The following is a 25,511-nucleotide window of genomic DNA, read 5'->3' as shown; positions in this document are numbered from 1 at the left end:
CTGTTGCTTGTGATTACAAGCATTTTAAGCAGAGACAGTTAAATAATAACAGGAACCTTCTATATTTATGTTTTCCATTGCTTTTGCTAATAAAAAGAATGAGAATAGATGGTTTGATAAGAGTTTTGTTAGCATCAGCAACTACCTTGATAATGTACTAAATGTCCCAGTTTAAGCAAAAATACCACAACATACTCTAGTTTCAGTTTCTCTATAATGGTTTAAGTTTCAGACAAATATCGTCTAATAATACTAAAATCTGTTCAGTAATATAGGGCAGGTTTATGGGGCAGGTTCCACCTCAGTACCAGCAACTTTTCAGCAGCTGTCAGACCTAAAAGTCTTTTCTAAGATAAAATAAGGCTAATTGGTGTAAAGTAAAACATTAAAAGTGAAACAGATAAAATGTTTTTCTCAAGTACTTTTATTCCTACCTGTTTATCTCAATCTTCACACATTAACTCCTGATAAGATAATTATCCCTCCTTCATCCGCTGCCCCTCTCTCACTCTGGATTTATCAAGCATGCTTCAGCGTGACACACTCACATACGCATGGACATACCCGCACACACCGGTCAGCTGTGCTAAGATAAAGAGGGCTGGGCTTCTTCCTTAACCCCCTCAGCTCTCAGATGTTGAGCTTAAGAATGACACCTCAAGTCACTGACCGGCCTCGCAGGTTACCGCTGCTCCCCTCTCCGCTCTCCACCATGATCCTGTACCTGCTCTTCTCTGCTCTGATCATCGGTATGTATCCATCCTCACACACACATTTCATTTCATGTTTTCTGTGGGTTTTAGGTTAGTGAATGATGTTTTACTCTATTGGTATTTCCTGTTTTTTTTGGCTTTACTGCATGTTTCCACCAGTGTCTATTGTTTTCCCCGTGTGTGGGATTGATGGAGGAAAAGGCTGGAGACATGTTTGTCTTACAGGCTGGTGTGACAGTATTTTAAAACGTGCGGGAACTGTTCATGTGATGTTAAATATAATATATAGTATTGAATCTGTGTTTGCAGGTATTGTTGAATCACAAACAGCCAACACGACAGAGGATGAGTTCAGCAAAGTTGAGGTGAACCAAACATTCAGTGTATCCACCAAGAATCACAGTAAGACCTCTTGTTTTTCACTTTTTGCATACGTGCAGAGCTAAAACCAACAATTATTTTCAATACTGATTAATCTGCAGATTTTTTTCTCTATTAAATGATGAATCTTTGGTCAGTAAAATGTTGAATAGTATAAAATGTCCACCACAGTTTCCCTGAACCTAAGTTCACATCTTCAAATTGCCTGTTTTTGTTTGACCAACAGTCCAAAATAGTCCATTAGTTATCACAGAAGACAAAGAGAGAATGACTTTAGTCAAATTATTCATAATAGATTATCAAAATATGTGGTTCTTACACTCGTATTGGTATCAATGTATGATTCTGACATGGCAGCAGTCTCAATACCAGTATGTGTGTGGATTTGACATCATTCTTTCACGAAACGAGGAGAATATTGCTAAAATAAGATAAATAAAACGTTCGTCTGCAGGTGTGATTAAATCAGAAAATGGGACATCCAACTGGGACAAACACAAGCTGAGGAAAATTGAGGATGAACTGCAAAATCAAACTGTTATCACAGAGGATGATGGTGAGTTTTTCTACTCATTCTGCATGAGGAAAGGAAACTCCCGTTCTTATCAGTGCCGTTACATTTCCTGCACTTGAATAAATGCTTACTAACAAGCTGAAACACTACCAAACTCTGTGGCGAGTGATCAGCAATTTAGTTTCACGTTTGGGCAGGAACCAAGATAAAGAGACATGCTCTACTGAGCTACTTTATAAGTAGGCAGCTTAATGAAACTGGAGGGAATTCAAACAAAGACACTGCATAATGATAATATAACTTAATAATATAATGTAATAATATATTTCAACATTTGTCTGCCTTGGTGTATGTGTTACTGGTGTTGTGTCCCTAGTTGATGTTTGTCAGAAGTATTTTGTTGTTACGTTGCAGAGAGTTTCCAGGACCAGGAAAAGATGTTTCCCATCAGGGAGTGCCATGAGGGAGTGCTGATAAACTACAGTCACCGACTTTGTGGGGAATATTTTCACCAGGAAATGCTGACAATCAGCACAGAAGACTGGTGTGTCCTGGAGAATATCATCAGGTATTTTTTAAGCAAAAATGCCCAAAAAAAATGTGCTAGTTTCAGCTTCTAAAATGCGACGATGTAATGCTTTTCTTTGTCATACATGATAGTAAACTGATTATTTTTCAGTTTTGGACGGTTGGTCAGATAAAACATGACATTTAAAGATGTAACCTTTGACCTTTGTGGGAACATGTAACAGTAATTTTTCAGTAATTTTACAGACAAAATGATCAGTTGAGAAAATATCTAGAAAATAATCAGCAGATTAATTGATAATGAAAGGGCCACATAAATTAAGTTTATATTTAAGTTAGTAGTAGTAATACCAGTAGTAGTAGGAGTAGTAGTAGTAGTATTGAGAAATGAGTAATTCTCATCTCAAAGAAAAATGAATTTGTTTTACCTCCTGTCAGTATCCTGTGTAATTATACTTAACAATTAACTAACTACAGTTGGTTATTTACACTCACTGAGCACTTTATTAGGAACACCTGTGCAATCTAATGCAATCTGATACAACAGCTCTGCCATAAATTCTCCTTTTAGAAAGCTTTTATACATTTCCAGTTTTAGGCTACTCATGTAAAGTTTAATACGTAAAAACTACAATTTTATATTTAATTCCACTGGCAGCCAATGGACAGAAGTCAAGTATTAAATGTTTTTATATGTTTTGCCTTAGTTCCTGAAAAAAAACCACCGCTGCATTTTTGACGTGCCACAAGGGGGTCCAGGCTTGTGGCCACAAGACCACTGACCCCCTTTGTGCCCCCCCAAAGCGTTGGTAGGAGACAGAATGCAAACCACGATCTTCAGTGTTTCTCCGATACTTTATATGTCCAAATGTCTTAGAAGTTTTGCAGCAGTGTAACATCACGCCACTTCCGCCTTTGCGTTATAGACATAACAGTCATTACTTGCATGACCACAAGGGATCACTAAAGCACCAAATGAACCATGTTTAAGTGCCCAGCTGTTGCTTTTTTTGGGGGGGGGAAATGTGTTTGTGACTGTTTTTTAAAAATTTTCCCAGTCGGAACCAATGAGCTCGGGACTGAATACCACAGACAGGTTAGAGAAGTCAGAAAGTATTGAGAGATGGTCTAACACATTGTTGGTATTGGGATGTGTTAATACAGTATAATACCAGCTTTATCCTTTAAGCAGCAGTAAACCTCTAAATAGTCATGTCAAAAGTATTTTATGTGAAATGTCGAATGTGTTAAACTCAATAATAATTGTAAGCAGCACTGGGAAATATCCATCATCAAGCCTGAGCTCTACGGATGGCTGCACTCTAAAATCTGTGCCGAGAAACTTCAGGTTTAAATGTGACCGATGGCAGCTTCCTTCGACCCACCCTTCCATAGCTTCAATCATCTCTGCTCTGTTAATGTTCAAACAGGAAGTAGTTTAACCACAAACACTCTCAGTTTTAGTCAGAGTGCATCTCACTTTTCGGGCTGCTTCATGGTCCAACTGAAGAGCTTTGTTTCAAAAGTGAGGTATCCAGTTTCACAAAAACAAAATCCCCTCCAACGAAATCATACCCGGTTTCACATAAAGTATCACGTGAATGATGTTCTCTTACCTTGCTTAACCATATTAACGTCAAAATATGGGAAAATATCAGATGAAACCCAGAATACTGTAAATTAAAATTTATGAAACATGTCAACTATGTATTTTAATGATTTAATGACAGTTATTTTCATAATTAATCGATTAATCAGTTGGTCAAAAGGGAGTAAAAATATACTCCCAGTTGTATTCATTGTACAGTGATATAAAACCGAGAAAAACAGCAAATCCTCACATTTTATGGGCTGGAATAAGCAGCAAGTTTTGATACAAATTCAACTCTTGACAGGTTTTCCATCCTCCATCCTCTGGTCCTGGTCTTGAAGACGGACTCTGTTTCAGAATCTAGTTTGAAGACATTCATTGTTTTAGTTTACATCGAGGTCATTTGTTGTAAAGTCACGTTTTATCAAATTGAGCAAAACTTAGGTCAAGGTACAAATAATCCATCACTGTAAGGTTGCAAATGACAATTATTTAAATGATCAATTATTTTCTGTTAGAATCAATTGATTGTTCAGTGTATAAAATGTCAGAAAATAGTGAAAAATGCAGATCATTATTCCCTTAAGTCCAAGTTAATATATACAGATGACTTGTATTGTCCAACAGTCAAAAACCCAAACATGTTGAGTTTACTATCATGGAAAACTGGGGAAACTTGAAAATATTCACATTTGAGAAGCTGCTACCAGTGAATTTTTGGCATTTTTTCTGTAAAAAATGCATCAATATGGGCCCAACGACAAACCTTTGCCCCATAGGAGGTTAATCCAGCAGTAAATAAAATGATTACTTGGTTATCAGAACAATTGCAGATGAATTTTCTGTCAATCAACTAACTGTTTAATCTCTATAAACTGTTAAATTCCCTCAGTGTATTCATCACGACACAATTATCTATCCATCTTTTTGCAGACCGTACAACGATATGACACTTTGCTTGGAGGAGCTGTCCAGAATACTCGGCTGCTACTACCCGAGCTACGACATTCAAGACTTCTTCATACAAATCCACTCGTACTACTTCAGCAACTGTTCTAAAGAGGAGCTGTTCCTCGAGGATGCACCTCACGGGCTGGTGGTCGTCCTCACTCTCATCCCTGTCAGCCTCATCCCCATCCTGGTTTATCTGGTGGTGTGGAAAAGTAAGTTTCAAGACTGAGCCGGAGCCGCTACAGCAAACCTCATAATAAACCTAAACTCACAGTACATATCGTATCCGAGAATATCCACCAGAAACCGCTATATAAATAGTTATATAAATAAGGACATAAACTACCAATCTACTGTAAATGTAATTCACTAAATCTCAATTAGGAATGTGTTTCAATACAGTACACTCAGAAATTATGACATATTTATGTAGTTTTGGCTCTGTACTGTCAGTGTTTTTCCTCATTCTGTGTTCTCATTTCAATATTTTCTTTAAACTATATCCAGAACATGACTAAACATAGAAACACAGGACTCTCCAGGCTAATGTAACGATCCTATATCTTTATATTATGACCACCAGTTTCAATTATTTGAACTATGTTTCTGATTGATGTTGCTATGGAGCAGAAGCGCCAGGCAACACCGTAGCTGCTGAATTCAACTCAAAGGTGACTCAAAGGGAGAGTCGGTGTATTTTGAATGCTAAAAAAAATAAATCATTGTTTCATTTTATTAGTATTACAAAGGTTTCAACCTCTAGAACATGCAAAGTAAACTGATGACAGAAATGCTGACTGAGAGATTTCATTGAACACTGAGTTACAGAAGCTTGTGGAACAGAGACTAAACAGGATTTGACGTCATGACTTCAGCTCTGTATGTGATTGTCCAACATTTTATTTCAAAACTATGGGCATTAATCTGCAGCTATATGTAACAGTGGTTAAATTCAGGTCTTTGTTCTTTACGGAGCTGATTTTGTGCAAAGGGGGCATTAACATTTAGAAACAAGAAAGACAAAAACACAAACTGTTGCCATAAAGTTAAAAGCACTCTATTGTCTAACATGTCTTTGTACACTGTAGCATTATTTCCTTTCACTGGAACATCACAGACACAGCTTTTCAAATCACAGTACGCTGGAGAAAAAGAGACTAAACAGGGTGAAATACGTCATTGTCCCTGCTGAATAGAATATACTGTAAATGTACTGGAGACTGACTGGTTGAATCACCTCATTAAAATACTTATTGATACTGTATGATTATTGTGAATTGCTGATTTTAGTTAATAAAGTCTGGAATATGCCGCGTGGTGTTGATTTCACATTACAGCATGTTTAAAAGGCTGATAATACCGACACAGTCTCAAAGTTCTTTCTTTACATCTGTGAATGAGGTCTTTTTATTGATATCTACACACACAATACTCTGCACGTGAGATTTGTTGATGAAGATGGTTAAGGTTGGTGTTAGGTTTGGGGTCCTCACATGTAAAGAAGCACAGACTGATCTTCTGTCACAAAGACCCTGTGTGATGCTTCCTGCTGGGTCGTAAAAGACACTGAAGATAAGAAGAGGAGGGATCGTTGAGTCGAACCAACGGCAGCTCTGCTCAACCTCTGTATGCACTCGAGGTAAATAAGAGGTGAATAACTTGATCCAGGTTAACCGAACGCAAAACCAAAATTTCCTACTTCACACCTACACCACCCAACGCCGCGCACCCGATGAGCCCTCCAGTTTCAGATCAACCAAAACGGATTTTTCCATCCTGTGTGCCACAGTGAAACTTGGTTGCAATTATAACAGACGTTACTGACCCTCAACAGAAACTTCCTCTCAAAAAAATACCTCTTTTTAGTCATATTTGCACCAGATTTCTATTCTTATTTTGTGTTATCATGTTATTTGATGTTTTTACTTATTTATTTGTTACTTTTTCTCAATTTATCTGTACGTAGGTCTCTGTGTTTGTGCTGAATGTCTCCCCTGCAGATCAATAAAGTCATATCTTATCTTATGATGACTGTGCTTTCTTTATCGGTAGATTAACTGCAGCAGCATAAATCAATAATTACCAGATGAGTCACACAGAATGTATTAGCTGTGCACACTTTTAACACACTGAGGACAAACTGTTTGTTTATCTGTGGTTTAAAGGTAATATTTGTGATTCAATTCAGTAGTTTAAGTTAAAACTGAGTTGTGAAGGGTCAGTTTATGTACAAAGGGACCAAGATGCATATTTAGCTCTAGAAAAGTTCATTATTGTCTTTTTTACCTTTATGCTTTTACTGTTTTTGTGGATGTCAATCCCCTTTGTGCTATACCTATAAAATAATCTCTGTAGAACAAGATGATGGATTAAACACCTGATTGCAAAGCATCACCGAAGATGGAAAAAGAGAAGATGGTAAAGTTTGTCTCGTGGAACTGTAAGGGCTTAAACGTAGCAGTAAAACGAAACAATATATTAACACACGTTGAACGTTTGGGGTGGATAGCGTGTTCCTATAGGAGACACACCTTAAAAGATCATAGTCGCTTGAACGAGAGTTGGGTAGGGCATGTATTTCACTCCAAATCAGTTTGAATCTGAAACCGCAAGGAGCAGCTGTTTACGAGCGAAAACAAAAATACACCTTTTATAGATCCACCTGGCTGATATGTCATAGTTACTGGGAGGTGTAAACATCTATTCTCCTAACCACAACGATGAGACAAACCTTCATAGTCAAAGTTTGATCCTACAGGTGGAGAATCAGCTAAATTGACCCGTGGGGACATCTGCATCCATCTCAATGCAAATACTCTTTTTTTTGTCACAACTGCACAATTAATATTCTAGGACTGATTATTACTACTAATTACTAATAGACTCTAAGTTACTACCAGCAGTAAAAAGTGTCCAAGTGTCCACCATCTTCACTTCTAGTTTCCCACTTTGTCTTTAGTCACATTTGATTATAGAAACAGGATACAAACAGACTCTATAGATACACCAATTTGTTCATTGACAAGGGTTATAGACATCCACCCTTTTTACTTACTACTATTTACTTTTTACATTTCATTTTATTTTTTTACTCTGTTGTAAGACTCAAAAACTCTTCTTTGGCCTCTCATGTGGAGAATTGTGTTTTACAAACTGTTAAAAAAAAACTATGTGCTGTTAGACTGTGGAGGAGATTACGGCCGTTAAAACAATGATGGACTGCATTTCCTTTCACACAGATATCAGTGACAGTATGTTTGTTTAGTGCGAGCTCTGTGCAACTTCCCGGGAATGATTCTCCCTGCAGAGAAAGAGCATTGTTTCTCTTATCTCTACTGTTGTCACTAGATAACCTGCTGATAGGAGCATTTTTTGGAACTTTTAATGTATCAAAAAATGTTGAGTCATACAATTAGATGTAGTAAACATTCACAATTTTAGGAACTTCTTGTGAACACCGCCTGCACATTTGGGTTGGTTTTTTTTTAATCCTTACATACAGATCAGGTCAAATTTGACCCATATTTTCATTTGAGACCAGTAAAAACACCCTAAACAACTTTCTTTTAACTTAAAATCTCTGATGTTTTCCATAGTGAATCAGTATATACAAAAATGTTTAAACTTTTTCTTTATTTTTGTGCAGCTGATACACATTTTTATACTGTATATAGCGAGTGTTTCAGGTTCAAAAGTTCAAAAATATAGGGTAAAACCTGAAGAATACACTCTCTGCTCTCTGATAATCACTTAATCACATATTTATTTATGATTGATGCAGTATTTATGGATAAAAAAATAGATTTGTGGTTCAGAAATTTCATATCGACTAATTATAAGGGGATACTGTAAAAGGCCCATTTAGCTTCTTGACATATTCATACAACAGATGGCAACAAACATAAGTAAAGTGTTTTGTGGACAATCAAACATTACACATTAATGTGATTTTTGAACATTTCATTCCTGCTGCTATAACAGCCTCCACTCTTCTGGGAAGACTTTACAGCAGATGTTGGAACCTGGTTGCAGAGGTTTGCTCCCATTCAGCCATGAGAGCATTACTGAGGCCCAACACTGATGTTGGTTGATGAGGTCGGACTCACAGTTCATCCCAAAGGTGTTGGATGGGGTTGAGGTCAGGGTTCTGTGAAAACCAGTCAAGTTGGAGTGGGAAAACCACTTCTTTATGGAGCTTGCTTTGCGTCCAGGGCAAACTGTTGCCACAAAGTTTAAAAAAACTGGCTGTTCACTAAATATCAGCATCGGTCATTGAAAAACACATATCGGTCGACCACTACCCCAGACCAAAAGTTCACAAAAGAAGGCTCCTGTATGACGACACCTCTGTCCACATACTTTTGGCCACTTAGGATATGTGCCACTTTAAACAAGCAGCAAACTGCATTGTGCAAAGGGAAATATTGCCACCTGCTGGCGCAAAGAGGGAAAAGGAAATTATTGCTGTTTATGTGAACAATAACAGACTTTTTCTCCTTCTGTTCAACTAGTTGTTGAAACTTTTAACTCTTACACACTGTTCATATTCTGACCTTTCATGGTATCCCCTTATAATTAGTCTCTATATCAAATTTCTGCACCACAAATATATTTTTTCTATCCATAAAAACCTTTTCAATCATTAATAAATGGGTGATTAATCCTTAATTAGGCTTTCAGAGAGCAGAGAGTGTATTCTTTAGGTAAGGAGAAAAAAAAACACTCACAATCACACTATATTATGATCTTATGTTACATCAAACAGGAGAACATAACAGCCATCATGATTTCAAAGAATGTTATTGAATGTAAAGAATGAAATAACATTTTTGAGTGCTGATTTTTGAATTACGACGGGTCAAATTTAACCTGGGACACGCTCTATAAACAAAAAAAGTGTAACAGCTGAACAAAAATAAAGAACTTTGGGAATTTAAATTTTAAGTTAAATTATTATTGAATTAAATGTCAAGCTAATAGAACGGTGTTCAGGGTTTTACTGCTCTTTACTGGGTTAAATGTGCCACATAGGAGCATCCAACAAGTCAGGAAAGTGAGTAAGAGATCCAGCTTGTTGTTTAAAAGCCAAACATTGACACACACACAGTCGAACCCTCAGTGACTATTGTTACGTGAGAGATAAGGTAACATCAAACACAAGTGGTCATTAGAGTTTCTCCTCTTTGTTATTTGAAGTTAAACAACAGGAGGTGAGGATGCTATAAATGAGTTTCAACCAGACTCTTCACAACAGTCCTGTAGCTTCTTCTATCAAACCACAAACGGAGGTTTTACAGATAGTTTAAGCTCCCGTTTATCTTTACAGACAACACAACTGACTGAGAGACATTAACTGAGGTAAGTATGATCATTTTATGGTTATATGTGCAGTAACACTAACAGTAAAATGCTGCTTATACATTCATTCATCAGTATTTCATTATATCAGTCACAGGGGCTGATTTTCTGCAAAAACATGTGCTTCCATCTGGTTTTAATACTTTTAATTAAAATTTAGCTGACAATTCTTAAGCATGATTTTAAATGCATGGCTTTAACTTGTAACAGAGTATTTTTACATTGTGATATTGCCACTGTTGCTTGAGAGATGAATGTCTTTGATGATGCATAACAGGAAAACCACAGAAAAATGTCAGTTTTTTAAAAAAAAGCCTTTATAATGTGTGTTTCTTTCTGTATTCTGTCTGTGTTTGATATTCAGACACACAATCTGTCTCGGGATGTGTGGGCTGATTTAGAATGAGTGGGGGTATTTAAGGTTTCTGAATAAATCTGACAAAGAAAATCACAACACCTGAGGTCCAAACATACATCAGACACAATGCATCCTTATTTTAATTCTTTGTTTCTCTCGTCCCTGACATTAGGAGGGGTTTTTCACCTGTTGTTGTCCCTCTCTGAAGGTTCTGATTCTGTGCAGGTAAAATGGTCAGGCATCAGTGGCTCCCATGGATCAATAACCCAACATCAGGAACAATCTCAATGACTTCAATCAAGCAGGAGCAGGAAATATGTGAGTAATGCAACAAATAGATTCATCCTTACCTGGGCACCAAAATTAAAGTGAGGACGGTTTCAAAAATAATTCTATGTATAGTTTTTATTCATCACTTATAACTAAATCAAATCAGTATTTGGTGTGATCACACCAGTTCTCCTCGGTTCGCTTGTGCACAATATTCCAAGGTTCTTGGCAGGTCGGTTGTTCCGAGCATCTTGGAGGAGAAGTTTCTGTTCTTCTGTGGATTTAGGTGATTCAATTGGGTCTATCGTCATGTAATCCCAGACAGACTCAATGATGTGTGTGTGTGTGTGGGGGGGGGGGGGGGGGGGGGGGCATACCATCTGTTGCAGGACTCCTTGCTCTTCTTGTCGCTGCAAATAGTTCTTTATGACTCTGGCTGTATGTTTGGGGTCGATGTCACGCTGCAGAATAAATTCAGAAGTGATCAGACGCCTCTCTGATGGCATTTCATGATGGACAAGAATTTAAACATCTAAAGTGCCTAAAACTTTTGCACAGTACTTTACATAAACTCTCAATATTATCAAGTTATTTTGACCTTATCAAGTCCTAAAGTCTTATTTTCAAGTGAGAAAAAAATCAGCCAGCGAGGTAGAAAGATTTTAACTTTAAAGGAGACATAATATGCTTTCTGTGATTTTCTGTCATTTATATACTGTTATAATGTCGGATATCTATTTTAAACATGGTCAAAGTTCCTCCAAGTTCTTCTGGAGCCTGAGGAAGCTTCCTGAAGCTGTCCAATCAGAACAGAGTGGGCTCATCGAGAGGAAGGTCTTAAAGAGACAGGAGCTAAAAATGTGCATGATACATCCCCCTTAACTGCATTAACCAAAGAAATAAATAACTTTCTATCTTGGAGCAGCTAACAGTAGGATACGGGATGCTTCACTGATACAAAGTCACGCATCTGAAATGCATCCAAGCTATCAAAATGTGTGACCCTCTCTAAAAACGGTGGTACCATTTGGTAAAAGTTCTCAAAATAAAGCATGAGATTAAGTATGATAGAAATGTTTGTAATGACTGAAGTTACTGATCAGGTCACACAATCTGATGGGTCATAAGATATGGTGTAACAACTGTTAACTCTTAATTATGAGATCCGGATCCCATAGTTATGAGATATTCAGTCATAATTAGGAGATAAAATCTTTTTCTTTGGTGAATGCGCTTCAGCAGAAATAATAAAGAATAAGAATAAAGAATAATAATTTAGAAAAATGAGACTTGGTTTTAGAAAATACCTGGTGTGCATTGGAAATAAGTTATCATGTAATCTTACAGCAAGAAAATATAAGATGTAGGATTTACAGCTAAATCCTGAATTATTCCTGATATCTGTATGTCACTTTGGATAAATAATCTACTGGACATAATAAATCTTGAATTAACTTTATATCTCAGAGGAACTGAAAATTTAAATTTATCTGTAGAATAAACAGTTTTCAGCAAGAACATCTGTTAATAATCCGTATCCATGTGAAATGTACAACATCTACTACTACTAACAGTGATATGAATACATCTGTTTGTTATTTGTTTGTTTCAGCTTCAGATTTCCTCAGTACGAGAAAGAAAGTGACCCGTCATTGTCTTTGTCCAGTGGTCGGACTCTCAACACTCTGTTTGTTGCTGCTTGTGACCTGTGTAGCGCTTTCTATCTTGTGTAAGTACGGATGGGTAACTCAAAGTGGAGTTCACTCTCAAATTAGTTACCACAAAAAAAAGAAAAATCTCTTCAAAAAGTTTAAGGTAAATGGTTAGAAATAAAACAGGAAGTAAAAAAAAAAACATTGTGCTCAACCAAAAAGACTTAGATTGTTCCCTTTTCCTTTGCACTTCCCAACATTAAATCCCCAAATACAAAACCATACATACATTTACAGAACTATATACAGATACACAATAAACATTAATGTGGGTCATATCGCCAATTCCTAAACAACTTCCAACCACCATAGATTACAAAAAAACCCCAAAATAACTACATAATGTCATGAGTTATTGTAGTTTCAAACAAAAAAAGGTTTAAGAAAATGTCCTACAAGTTGTTACGATAGTTAGTTTGACAGAGAAAACTAAATAAAAGGAACAATCTAACTGATTTGGATGTGTTAACGCTTTTAAACACTACCTTAAACAGCAAACAGACAGTTAGCTGTAGACTAGCTGGTGAACATAGTGGAGCATTTAGCAGCTAAAGAGCCAAATATTTCCCTCAGGAGTTGGTAGAAAGCAAAAACAGAGCTAAAAGAGAGTGAATATTGGATTTACATTCACCAGATGGACAGAAACACGACTCCAAATGAACGATAATGTTGCTCCATAACTGCTGGATGTGGAAATAAGCAACTGTTTGCAAACAAGTTCAACATATCAATTTAAAAGGTGATAATATGTCAGGTGTTGTGTTGACTACTTGTTTCCAATGCCCCCAGATGACCAAAAAATCAGTTAATGCAGGTTTAATAAGACAACTTTAGAGTTATTGAGAGGCTAAATGTTTCCCCCTGCCTGTCTCCAGTTTTTATGCTAAGCTAAGCTAAGCTAACCACACCAACCTCGATCTTCTCATATCGCTCCTAGAAAATGTTGAACTATTCCTGAAGGTCCCTTTATAACCAATAATCTGTGCTGAAATTAGCTTAAGAGGAATGTTGTGTTGTCTTTTTATTTAACAAAAGTAACGATTGTTAATCTTTATCTTTCAGATAACGAGTCAGAAAGCAAACCAGAGTGGAAAAGCCTCCTGTTTGACTACCAGAACATCAGTGACAGCTACCTCACTCTCTCTAAAGCAAACAATGAGCTGAAAGGAGACAATGAAATCTTAAACAAGCGCAGCGTCTGGCTGCATGAACAGACCGAATTCCTCAACAGGACTTCAACTGAACTCATGTCCATGAATCTTGCTTTGAGTTTGGAAAACAACCGGCTGATGGAGCAAATTGTGAATCTAACGTCTACAAACTTACAACTCACACAAGAGCGTGACCAGCTGGTTCAGTACACATCTGAGGTGGAGGAAAAGAAGCTCAACATGTCTCAAACCATCAAATATCTGCTCAGCTCTAACACTCAGCTACAGGAGGAGAAACAGCGACTCTCTGAGATGAGTAGCCTTCTGACGAACGAGCTGTTTCAAGTGAAGGAAAAGAATCAAGAACTTCTGGAGATCAACGACAGGTTTCAAAGAGAAATCCAAAATCTGAGTGAGAAAGTGGGGGCGTTTCTGAGAGATGACTGCGAGAAGGCGTCAAAACACAACATGCAGCTGCAGGAGGCAGTGAGAGAGCTGCAAGAAGAGAAGCAGAACCTGAGCGTGATGCTGGTAGCAGAGAGGCAGGAGGCAGCAGAGCAGCAGAGAAACAGGAGAAAGGAGATGGACCAGATTGTGGCGGATATGCATTCAGTGAATGAGGCGTACCAGTCTTTGGACCTGTACTGTCCGGTGGTTAATCAGAAGACGAAAGGTACTGTAGCAGTTTATTTCCAGTCTTAAAAGTAGCTTTGATGAGGTAAAAACTCCAGAACACTTGTAGTATAAAGAACAACTTTATTGTTAGATCAAGGCAATGAATGAATGGAGGGATTCTGCAGATTTGTAGATTTCAAGTTCAAGTTTATTTTTTAAAAATGTAGTTCAAAGTGCTTTACAGGGTCATTTTTACAAGGTAAGATAAAAAAAGATTACATTGGCATCGTTGTTTTTTGTTTTTTTTCTGGTGAACTAATCCCAACAGTCCGTCTTTCAATACTTTCAGACTTCCCTATCCTGTCTGCAGCTGTCAGTCCCAAACTTATTGGGTCCTACTGAAGATAAATCTTTTAAAACTGATCACAAATATATAGTTTTATATTTAAAAAAAGACTCAGTAATTTCTTAAAACAGCTGGGTACTACAGATTTTAGCAAACGTTAATCAAACACAGGGACATAATGCATTTTTAGGGACTATTTTCAGCTGTGGATTAATATACTTTTGGTGCTCAAGTGAGTATTTCACACAGCAGTGTGTTGACGGTGATGAAGGAACATGTCACATGCACAGAACATCTAGAATATTTCCATTTGATGAATGCATGATGCAGCCATAAAAATGCCTTAGATTTGAATATTTCACTCAGTGTAAACATCATAAAGCCTCAAGAAAGAGCTTGGACAATATGAAGAATATATATGACAGTCAGTGTTGGATAAGATGAATTTTCCAAACTTGAAGCTGCTGAAGTGTAAATTGAACTTATTGCAGTAACATGATGACTGAAAAATAAAGAATAATTTCTAATTTTTAATCATTTTTCCATAGAGCGGATTTGCAAAAAATGTCCCGACAGCTGGAGACTATTTCAGACTAAATGCTACTACTTCTCCTCCCGCCTGCTCACCTGGAGCTCCAGCAGAGCCTGGTGCCAGACACACGGAGGTGACCTGCTCGTTATTAACAGTGAGCCAGAACAGGTGGGAGACTAAAAGAGGAGAAAAATGTGACGACTGCAGCACAAAGTTTAAAAACTCTTGGAAATAATCTCTCTTTGTCTTTTTAGACGTTTATTTTTGATACGAGCCGGGTGGTGGAGCAGGACGGCAGGCTGTGGATCGGTATGACAGATGCGGAGAAGGAGGGTGAATGGCGCTGGGTGGATGGCAGCACAGTCACTTCAGATGTACAGTAAGTCACAGCACAGAGACACTGTGATAGTGGTTGACATCTGGAAAAAATGCTTATCAGGTTGATTTGATTTGACTCACTGTTGTCACTATATTATTAGTCATATTTCAGCATCAGCATCCAGCTCGAACCAACCCAACTCATGCCCACAAAGTCTGCCCAAAATTTGGGTGTCATGATTGTTGACCAACTAACCTTTAAGGTTCACGTGGCCTCAGTAGCTCGATCATGTCGATTCACCCAGTACAACATCAGGAAGATCAGACCCTACCTGTCTGAGCAAGCAGCACAACTCCTGGTACAGGCTCTCGTTATATCACGCATCGACTACTGCAACTCTTTCCTGGCAGGCCTTCCTGCATGTACACTTAAACCTCTGCAGATGATCCAGAACGCGGCAGCGTGCCTGGTCTTCAATCAGCCCAAAACGGCACGTCACCCCGCTGTTGATATCCCTCCACTGGCTCCCAGTTGCTGCCCGCATCAAATTCTAAACCCTGACACTTGCTTACAAAATAGCAACTAAAACAGCTCCTGCCTACCTGAACTCCCTCATTCAGGTCTACACTCCCTCCCGCCCACTACGCTCTGCCGACGAAAGACGCCTGGTACCACCACCACAACAGGGCCCTAAGTCACTAGCTAGACTCTTCTCCTCTGGAGTTCCTCTGTGTGGTGGAATGAGTTACCAAACTCTGTTCAATCTGCAGAGTCCCTCTCAATCTTTAAGAAAACACCATGAAACACCTCTGCACTTGATGAACTGCAGGGAGAGAAAAAAAAACAACATACTTCTATGCACTCTATGCACTCTAATTGTTGCACTGCCTGTTGGCATCTACGTCCTATCAGGCCCAAACTTAAGCTTTATGGCACTTACTCATGTTGTTGTCTCCTGACTAGATCCTTGCTTGTGTTGTATCAGTCTCATATGTACGTCGTTTTGGATAAAAGCGTCTGCTAAATGAAAAATGTAATGTATGTAATTTCTATTATTAGTATTGTTTTCATTATTGTTGTTGTTGCTGTGCTTCTGTGTCTCTCTCTCTGCCCTCTCCCCCTCCTTCTCTCTCTCCCACCTGGAGCCCAGTTCTGCTTAGTTCAGTTCGGATCTTTATTGTCCCTCGAGGGGAAATTTGATTTGCAGTAGAAGATAAAAACACAAATACAACATACAAGAGGACATAGGACATTAATCACGACAGTTACAGCAGACCATCAAAAGATAAATAAATAAATAAAGTGCTGCTTAGCAGTGCGGTCCAGGTTTATTGCAAATTAAGTGCATTTATTGCACTTGGAACAAAGGAAAATTTAAACTTTTTGCTTTTTACCCATGAGTACCTGTATCTCTGCCCAGAAGGGAGACGAACGAACAGTGGACGGTCAGAGCTGCAGCCAAGATCAACTGTGCCTTCCGTAAAACTTGTCTGTCATTGATATCTACTAAAGAAAGCAGCGGTGTGCCAATTATTTTACTGGCTACTTTAACAATATTGAACAAGCTCGAGGTTTCTTCCCATTAAAGGGGAGTTTTTTTTTCTTGCTGCTCACGGGGGAATGCTGAGTCTCTGTAAAACAAAGAGTACAGTCTAGATCTGCTCTATGTGAAAAGTGCTCTGAGATAACTGTTGTGACTAGGTGATATATAAATAAAATTGACTTGACTTGACAACTTAGTTGGCAACCAAGCTTGACAATACAAGGTTTTGTTGCCACCACTAAGGGCATTACTCTTAGCAGTTTTGAGTGGTAACTAATAGAGGGGATAACTAGCTAGATATGTCAATATATTAAGCAGCTTATTTTCATGTTATTTCTTTGCAAATGAGTTATATTCCAAAGTACTCTAAAAATTTATAAGGATTAAGAGTGGTTTGGATTTAGAAATATAAATGATTTGCATTTCTAAGATAGTTTAGTAAATTCATAAAGATGAATTACAAATTACTTGAAAAGTCAAGTCACCTGAACCTAAAGTGGCTATAATAGATATTTTTTATAATAACTATGCTTGATCTGTCAGTGTGTAATATGTTGGTTGTGGCTCATAGTGATGAAGCTACAGAGAATTATCAGCGACTCTGCAGCTCCTCTCAGCTTTATGGAGCTTTATAGTGAGTTTCAGCTCTTTGTTTATCTGTCCAGCTGCAACTTTACTGCTTTGGTTCACTCTCAGTGCTAAAAAGCCACTGTACACTACCTGCTCAGCATCAAACGGCAAACAGACACAGCTAGCTGTAGACTAGCTGGTGAACATAGTGGAGCATTTAGCAGCTAAAGAGCCAGATATTTCCCTCAGGAGTTGGTAGAGAGCAAAAACAGAGCTAAAAGAGAGTGAATATTGGACTTACATTCACCAGGTGGACAGAAACATGACTCCAAATGAATGATAATGTTCCTCCATAACTGCTGGATGTGGAAATAAGCAACTGTTTGCTTATTTCTTGCTTATTATTTATTTATGCTAAGGTGATGATGTGTCAATGTTGTGTTCACAATTTGTTTCTGCTGCACCCAAGTGGCCAAAATAAAAAGTTAACTCAAGTTTAAGACAATAAGTAAACTAATACTTATAAACTAATAAGACAAACTCAAAATAAACAAAGTTGAAGAAAATTGAGTAGAAAATTAGTGGGCATGCAATTTTTGACACTTAATTAATTAATTCAATTAGGAGAAGACTGTAGTGAATGTAAAATCTTTTACAGGACGCTGTTGTAAACCCAAGACAGTATGTACTCTCACCATCCCACAGCAACTGTTTAATTAATGTACTACAGTTTTAAGAATGATTATATTTTAATTCACCCAACTTCTCATAAGAAAATAAATATTATTAATGTGTAATTTTTTGAAAAGTTACATTAAAGTAAGGACATAGTATTCTGCTTCACACCATACATAAAACAGTTCAACCAAAGAACAAACTGTGTCTTACAAGACAATGTGAAGATTATATTACACAGCTGCTTCAACTCTCTCTCCAGATACTGGCTGAGCAGACCAGGAATGGTTAGTGAGCCTGATGACTGGAAGATGGATGACCCTCTGGGAGAAGACTGCGGACACATTGATACAAGTGAAAACACACTCAAGTCCTGGATGGATGGTTCCTGTAAGATTCCTTATAGATGGATCTGTGAAAAGAATGTTTAGACTATCCAAGAACATTTTTAGTTCTCATTTCATGATGTAAATATGCTGACAAATGATTTGAAATGTGTACATTTTTATATATACTGTAGGAAATTATAGGAATATACAGTGGTTGAAGACATTTTCACATCTCCCACTCAAGTAAAAGTACCAATAGAGCAATGTAAAAATATTCCATTACAATTAAAAGTCCTGCATAAAAAATCCTACTGGAGTAAAAGTACATAAGTATTATGAGCTTGATGTAGTTAAAGTATTGCAGCAAAAGTAGTGGTTTGGTTCCTCTGAGTGATATATTATTATATATGACATCATTAGATTATTAATAGTGAAGCATCAGTGTTAGAGCAGCATGTTACTGTTGTAGCTGCTGGAGGTGGAGCTAGTTTCAACTACTTTATATACAGTTAGCTTGTTTAGTCCAGTGGTTCCCAACCTAGGGGTCAGGCCCCTCCAAAGGGTCAGCAGATAAATCTGAGGGGTTGTGAGATGATTAATGGGAGAGGAAACACAAATGATACAAAAATCTGTTTTCAGTTTTTGGAATTTTTCTCTAATCTTTGATTGAAATATTGGATCGCTTGAACATTTATTGAAATGAAACCATCTGAGCTAAAGCTGTCAAATAAATGTAGTGGAGTGGAAGTATAAAGTAGCATAAAATGAAGAGGTACTTGTAAAGAACAAGTACCTCAAAACTGTAATGTGCTTGAGTAAATGTATTTAGTTACTGTCCACCACTGGGAATATATATGATGTTATCAGTTACTGCCATGTATTGAAATGACATATTATCTTTCAGAATAAAACATTATTAGCTCTTCAGAGTACTACATTTCATTGCTCTATTGCAGGAAATAAAGATATTTGTGAATTTATTATCGATTTATTTACATTACTTATACATTTAAAAAAGCATATTCATTCATATTGATTGAATGGTTGAAATGTTAATCTTAATATTACAAAAATATAAATGTAAATCAAATAAGGCACATTGTTAAATTTCAGATCCATTTCAGAGAATTTCCTCTTGCCATTGTATGGGACTGGCAGCTCCAAGTCGACCTAGGAAGGCAGCTAGAGTTCCCAGAAGACATTGCAACCACACCTCTCTGCCCAGACATGGTGTTCACATCGAACTCTACAAAACAAGTGGTCCTGTTGGAACTTGCTGTCCTCTGGGAAGACTAGTTTGAAGAAGTCAACGAGTGCAAAAGGGCTAATCTTGTTACAGAGTACTGGAGCAATGGCTGGAGAGCCTGCTGTGAGCCAGTTGTAGGGCGCCAGGGTTTTGCTGGCCATTCATTACAGCAAACTCTCAAACTCCTTGAAGTAAAAGGACTGCAGTGCAGAAGATCCACCAAGAACATTCTGGAGGCTGTTGAGAAGGCCTTGCGGTGGCTGTGGATCCGTGGAGCTGGGTCGCCCTGGCGAGGGTGTCTGATGATTACAGATCTGAAATACCCTATGACCCCGAGTTCATCACTGAAGATGTGCTCAGGTAGCATCAGAAGGTGTATTCTCAAACCAGATGCACACCATAATTAGCATTCAAATATTTTTTAACAGCCAGTGCAACTAAAAATAGGCTCTTTGCCGTTACAGTGTTGGAAATAACTATGGACACAGAAATTAAAGTATCCACCTATATTTTTTTTCCATTTGGTGTATGCTAAAAGTTTGGATTTATTTGCACCTTCAAGATTCTGATATTGAGAAGCTCCCAAAATTTTCACATTTTGTCTACTGAAAATATTGAGCATCTTGAGCTTAGTCACATTTTTCTTTGTGTGTATGTGTGTCAGGATGCATTAGCTGTAAGGCTAGTGTTATTCTATATTTTTCCTTCTGTCAACAAATCCCATAAAAGACCAAAACCAACAATGTCTTTAGTCCATCTGTCAGTACTCTCTGACTACTCCACCCTGTCTGTGGCACTCAGCCCCAGGCTTATAGTTTCATTTTTTTAAGAGGCTCAGTAATTTCCTAAAACATCTGGGCACTGTAGTTTTTGGCAAATTTTACTCAAACAGGAGGAAATTGTGCATTTGTTGGGGACTTCTATTCGTAATGGATTAATACACATTTGGTGCTCTAGTGAGTATTTCTGACTGTAGGCAATGTGGGATTGAATCAAATTAAACCACAGTGTGTGTGTTCACAGTAATGAATGTCACCCAGTGCAGCAGTGTGGCTCATTGACGCGTTTTTAATAGTTTTTGGACAGCAATGAATGTCTATGGCACAGAGGAATAAGATATATCAGGCTTTGAATTCACACACAATACTTGTAAGCAAGATCAAAGATTTTTTGTTCTTTTCATGGGATTTGTTGACAATCAGAAATAATATACATAAGAATATCACCTGCCTTTTCTTTTAAGATGACATTTTAATGAGCACTAATCTCATTTGAGGAGACAGTAACTATTCCTGCTTGGTTTTTCTCCTCCTGCACAGTCGAAAGCACACAAACCGTATTGATCCCACTACAATGGCTGTCAGCATCAACATGACTGCTAACAAAAAGCATATAACATCCACAGAATGATAGGTGTACCACGGCATCTTATAAGACTCAGTGCATAAATGTGAAGCTCCTTTGTGCCTTATAACATACTCAATCCAGTAGAGGGCAGTGTCCAGAGGATGCATTGGCTTATCCCGATGGAGAGCAGAAAGATGCTCCATGTTAGCTCTGTAGGATGGGTTGTGAAGAACTTCTTGTATTGCTTCCAGAAAGTTCTGGCGGGTGAGTTTTGTTGCATCCAGCGCTTTAGCAGCTCCCCGTGTTTCCAATCTTAAAAGGTTCTCAAACTGGTCAAACAGAAGGGGAATGCCGATTATTGGCACTCCATGGTAAATTGACTCATAGATCCCATTAGTGCCACCATGAGCCACAAAGGCTTTGATCTTCGGGTGACCCAAGAGATCATTCTGGGGTATCCACTTCAACAGTAGTGTGTTGTTGCCCAAATTGCTGGGGCGCTCACCTGCATGCCTCCATATGACCTTTTGAGGAATTTGGGCAAAGGCAGCTGCGATTTCCGAAGTAATTTCTGTAGGTAGGCCTTCCACTAGCGTACCCAGAGACATCAGGATGCACCCATGTTCTCCTGAACTTTGGACAAACTCCTCCAGCTCTGATGATAAAGGCTCAGAAGGCTTACACTGAAATCCACCAATGTAGACAATGTTTGGCATGGTGGGCCTGGGGAATTCAAAAACAAAGTCCACCCTCATCAGCCAGATGTCTGCTCCTTGTAGGAGGTGATAAAAGTTCACATCTGGACCAAAGTACCTGTCTACCAGTCTATCATAGTGACAGCAAACAATAAACTTATCAATGAGCGTGTTCATGAGATAGTGGAATAAGTTCTTGACCCTTTGCCAAAAGGTCATTTTATCAGACACAGCATATCCATCGGTTGGAACATAGGATGGTGGAGATGGAGCTACCACAAAATGGCCTTCTCCGCTGGTGACCCACCTCACGTTAAAAACAGTTGGTAGGTTAAGTTTGTGGGCCACCAGAACCCCCACAGGCAATCCAGGGTCCAAAAGAACCATGTCAAACTGAGAATCATGAAGACTCTGCATCAGAGTCTTGTTCTCAAATATTTCTACCCCCAACAGGCTGGCTTGTTGGTGAATTTTTGACAGTGAACCAAGCATTTCCCAGTAGAACTGCACAAAGCCCACAAAAGATGCCCCCTGTTTCTGGATCGCTAGCATCTTCACCAGGAAAGTTACAAAGAAGTCCTGCTCCTCTAAGTCGATGGCCTCTGGTAGGGTGACAGTGATGGAGCGGTAATGTGGTGAATTTTCTTTGATGTACCAGCTAGTGGCTGTGCGGACCACAGTGACCTCGTGACCCCTGGTATGGAGGCTCTGGATCAGCAGGTTCATGTTGACCCAGTGGCTGCCATCCACTGGAAACACCAGGATCTTTCCACCCTGGACGCTGAGATTTGCCATGAGGGACAAACTCACCACCAGAAGCAGAAGAGAAACTCCTGGGATGCTCCCCATGGATAAAATCTGAGGAAAGAACATTACATGTCAATTTTCATGTTTGACGTTAATTATCTCTATTATCTCAAAGTTATTCAACCCAATAGGGATCGCAACCTGCCCTAACAAATATTGACATAGACCTAAGGCTGTAGGTATGAGGACACTGAAGTCATGTCCAATATTTGTTGGGGAATTTGGGGGGTTACACATAAGGACTCAAACATTGGAGATGCGACAAGATGCAATTAATTGCAAAGTGATGCTCAAAAAGTATGCTAGCACTATAGTCAAGTCAATTTTATTCATATAGCCTCATATCACAAATCACAAATTTGCCTCATAGGGCTTTACAGTCTGTACAGCATATGACACCCATTATGTTTAGATTCTTGATTCAAATAAGAAAAAACTACCCCCAAAAAACCCTTTAATGGGGAAAAAGTGGAAGAAACCTCAGCAACAGAGGAGGATGGACAAAGAGACCAAGAAAGGAACAGTACAGGGAAGTTGAGAAAGGTTCTTCTTAATAGGATATTCCACTGATTTAGCATTGCCAGACTCACACTGGACAGTTTTTTTTTTTTTTTAATTATCAAAATTGATGCAGCAGAACCCTAGATATTGTGTTTTTAATTCTTTGTCCTTTTTTAATTGCTTTTCAAAACCTGATACCTACTTTATCTTCGATACAACTTGACTTGATTACTTGACTGAATGGATTTGTGTGTGTTAGGCTAGTGGCAGCTAATGTAGCCTGGAGCTGTTAGCCTCCAGCAGAGATGAGGATACAGAGGTCTGGTAACCTCACTTCTTTCTAACTCCATACCCCCAGATTTTTTTCATTGTCAAACTTGTAGTCTTCAGCTCCAACCAAAGCTCACTCAAGTGACATCACTTCAGGCAATTAATCAGATTTCACACAGCAGCTCCCTCTGGAGACACAAAAGATTTTATACAACTTTTTTTACACATATGCAGTGGTACTCCCCAACACCTGCAAACACACTTTGATGTGTAAAATCAGTGGAGTTCCCCTTTAATACAAATGTTCTCTGATGCACAGGAGGCCCATTTTGATTCACAGTCAACTGCATAAAAGTACTTCAAACTAAAGGGATGAAAGTTGATTGTCAACAGCTTCTCAATCTCAACAATAGAACTTTAAGGAGCAAGTCACATTTGAATAGGAAAAACACTTTAGCTGAAATGATGGTTTCCACGTCCGCGAGGGTCCGCTAGGGTCCATGTGATGTCATCAGAGGGTGTACGCATAGGCTGTGTGCGGACATCCACATACCTGCAATTTGTTGTGTCCATGCGGACCTGTCCACACCAGTCCGCATGGTCACAATGCTGTCTTCCTGTAGACAGCGATCTACTGTGCATATGCGGAAAGCATCATCCAAGCGGACCCCAGAAGGTGGTATAAACAGAACAACTACTGTGTTGTCCACAGCTGTCCGTGTACGTGTCCGCTCAGGAGTATAAATGAAGCTTTAGAAACACATCACTTAGGAAATAAACTACTATGTGAGAAAACAATTGTCCGACAATCAGAGCTATGAAAGGTTAATCAAGTGCACGACTCGCCCACAAACTTCAGGCACATGAGATACAACAGAAAGAATAAATAAACTGTAAGAAAAATCCAAATGTTTTTTGAAATTTTACAGCCCTTTTCATGCATGGCCATGGGGTGATGGTGCAATGGAAGGACTTTGAGTCATGACCTCTATTTCTAAATTCTTGGCTACAGGCCTGTGTGGACTTTTCCAGCATGACCTTTGCAATAGGTTTCAAAAACACATTTGATCATTTGATGTAATGAAGAAACACTTCAATGAGAAGTTCTTCAATTTTAAAAAGAACAAGTTTGTCCCATTCTGCTTCTTCTTCTTCTAAAACCTCATTTCCCTCATTTGCAAATTCCAGACCTGTGTTTAGGATTTACAGATGAATACCCAGAGTGCCTGTCCTAAAACAAACCCTGAAGTGTTGCTTTAACAAATCACAGTCCAGAGGAATGCATGTACTTACCAAAGCCTGGTGTTACTATGGTCTCTAATCTCACCAGCTGCATTGAGCAGGGCTAACAAGCTAAAACACAGCAGAGTTTCCATTCATAACATACAGAAGAGCATGCCCTCGAGTGTCTACTTTCCTTTCTGCATGTTTATTGTTGAGAACACCATGCAGTCTTTCCTGCAAATGAGCCACTTGCTAGAATTACAATGAGTTATTTAAAGTCCTGCACAAGTTTGCCCCAGAAAAACAGCCTCATCTTTTCAGTAATGCAGTCTAACAGAGTTGGTTTATGTATTGTAGGAAAAGGAAAAGTGTTTTACTCACCTTAAATCCCTGAAACACTGGAGAAATATACTTTGAGCTCTCTCTGGACAAGTGAAGTCCAGTGTCTGCAGGCAAAAGAACTCAAACTCCAAACCTGATTACCGTGTTACATAAGGAAAAAAGTGGGGGAGGGAGAGTGGAATAGGGGATAGCAAACGGATTTCAGATGTATGTGAGTGGGTTGGGGGGGAGGAGAAGAAGGAAAACAATTTTCCCACAAAGCCGACCCTCTGTCTCTGTGCTGCATATACACAGGAAAGCACAGGGACATGCGCACACACACACACACACACACACACACACACACACACACACATACTGCAGTAACATAATATTTTCCTAAAATAGTTTTACTTTTCTCTGTCATTATGAAGAGTGAGAAAATGTGGCCTGCTGTGACTCACTCCGTGAGGTTTTCTAGACAAAAATATTTTCCATGAAAAGAGTACTTTATATTTTTATGTTAAGACCATTAAAAAAATGTTGGACAAGACAAGAAAAAGCTTGATATTTTCACTCATATGAAGTTTAAATTTACATTTGTTCATTGTTTTTGTCACTTTGGGGCAACACAAGAAGCTGTA

The 25,511-nt window shown here is 38.5% G+C and overlaps 2 protein-coding genes across 2 annotated transcripts; one reads left to right on the top strand and one right to left on the bottom strand.

Moving 5' to 3' along the window:
* Window positions 1-543: 543 nt before the first annotated feature.
* Window positions 544-5,942, top strand: LOC122971486 (receptor activity-modifying protein 3-like). Its single transcript, XM_044338164.1, has 5 exons — window positions 544-749; window positions 1,023-1,115; window positions 1,549-1,650; window positions 2,023-2,176; window positions 4,661-5,942. Exons 1-5 carry the CDS (start codon window positions 635-637, stop codon window positions 4,905-4,907), a joined length of 711 nt encoding a protein of 236 aa, XP_044194099.1. The 5' UTR covers window positions 544-634; the 3' UTR covers window positions 4,908-5,942.
* A 14,884-nt stretch (window positions 5,943-20,826) lies between these two features.
* LOC122971474 (UDP-glucuronosyltransferase 1A5-like) lies at window positions 20,827-25,160 on the bottom strand. The gene is made up of 2 exons (XM_044338145.1): window positions 24,928-25,160; window positions 20,827-22,602 (listed from the first exon to the last, which is right to left on the bottom strand). Exon 2 carries the CDS (start codon window positions 22,591-22,593, stop codon window positions 20,989-20,991), a length of 1,605 nt encoding a protein of 534 aa, XP_044194080.1. The 5' UTR covers window positions 22,594-22,602; window positions 24,928-25,160; the 3' UTR covers window positions 20,827-20,988.
* Window positions 25,161-25,511: the final 351 nt, after the last annotated feature.

The sequence above is a fragment of the Thunnus albacares genome, chromosome 20 (assembly GCF_914725855.1).
Source record: "Thunnus albacares chromosome 20, fThuAlb1.1, whole genome shotgun sequence".
Taxonomy (NCBI): domain Eukaryota; kingdom Metazoa; phylum Chordata; class Actinopteri; order Scombriformes; family Scombridae; genus Thunnus; species Thunnus albacares.
This window is presented reverse-complemented; position numbering and strand designations above follow the sequence as displayed.

What these genes read in the sequence shown, in the direction of transcription:
- LOC122971486 (XM_044338164.1), top strand. Translation starts at nt 635, where the DNA reads ATGTTGAGCTTAAGAATGACACCTCAAGTCACTGACCGGCCTCGCAGG. An exon ending in CTTCTCTGCTCTGATCATCG is followed by an intron (nt 750 to 1,022) that starts GTATGTATCCAT and finishes CTGTGTTTGCAG; the next exon opens with GTATTGTTGAATCACAAACA. An exon ending in TGTATCCACCAAGAATCACA is followed by an intron (nt 1,116 to 1,548) that starts GTAAGACCTCTT and finishes GTTCGTCTGCAG; the next exon opens with GTGTGATTAAATCAGAAAAT.
- LOC122971474 (XM_044338145.1), bottom strand. Translation starts at nt 22,593, where the DNA reads ATGGGGAGCATCCCAGGAGTTTCTCTTCTGCTTCTGGTGGTGAGTTTG.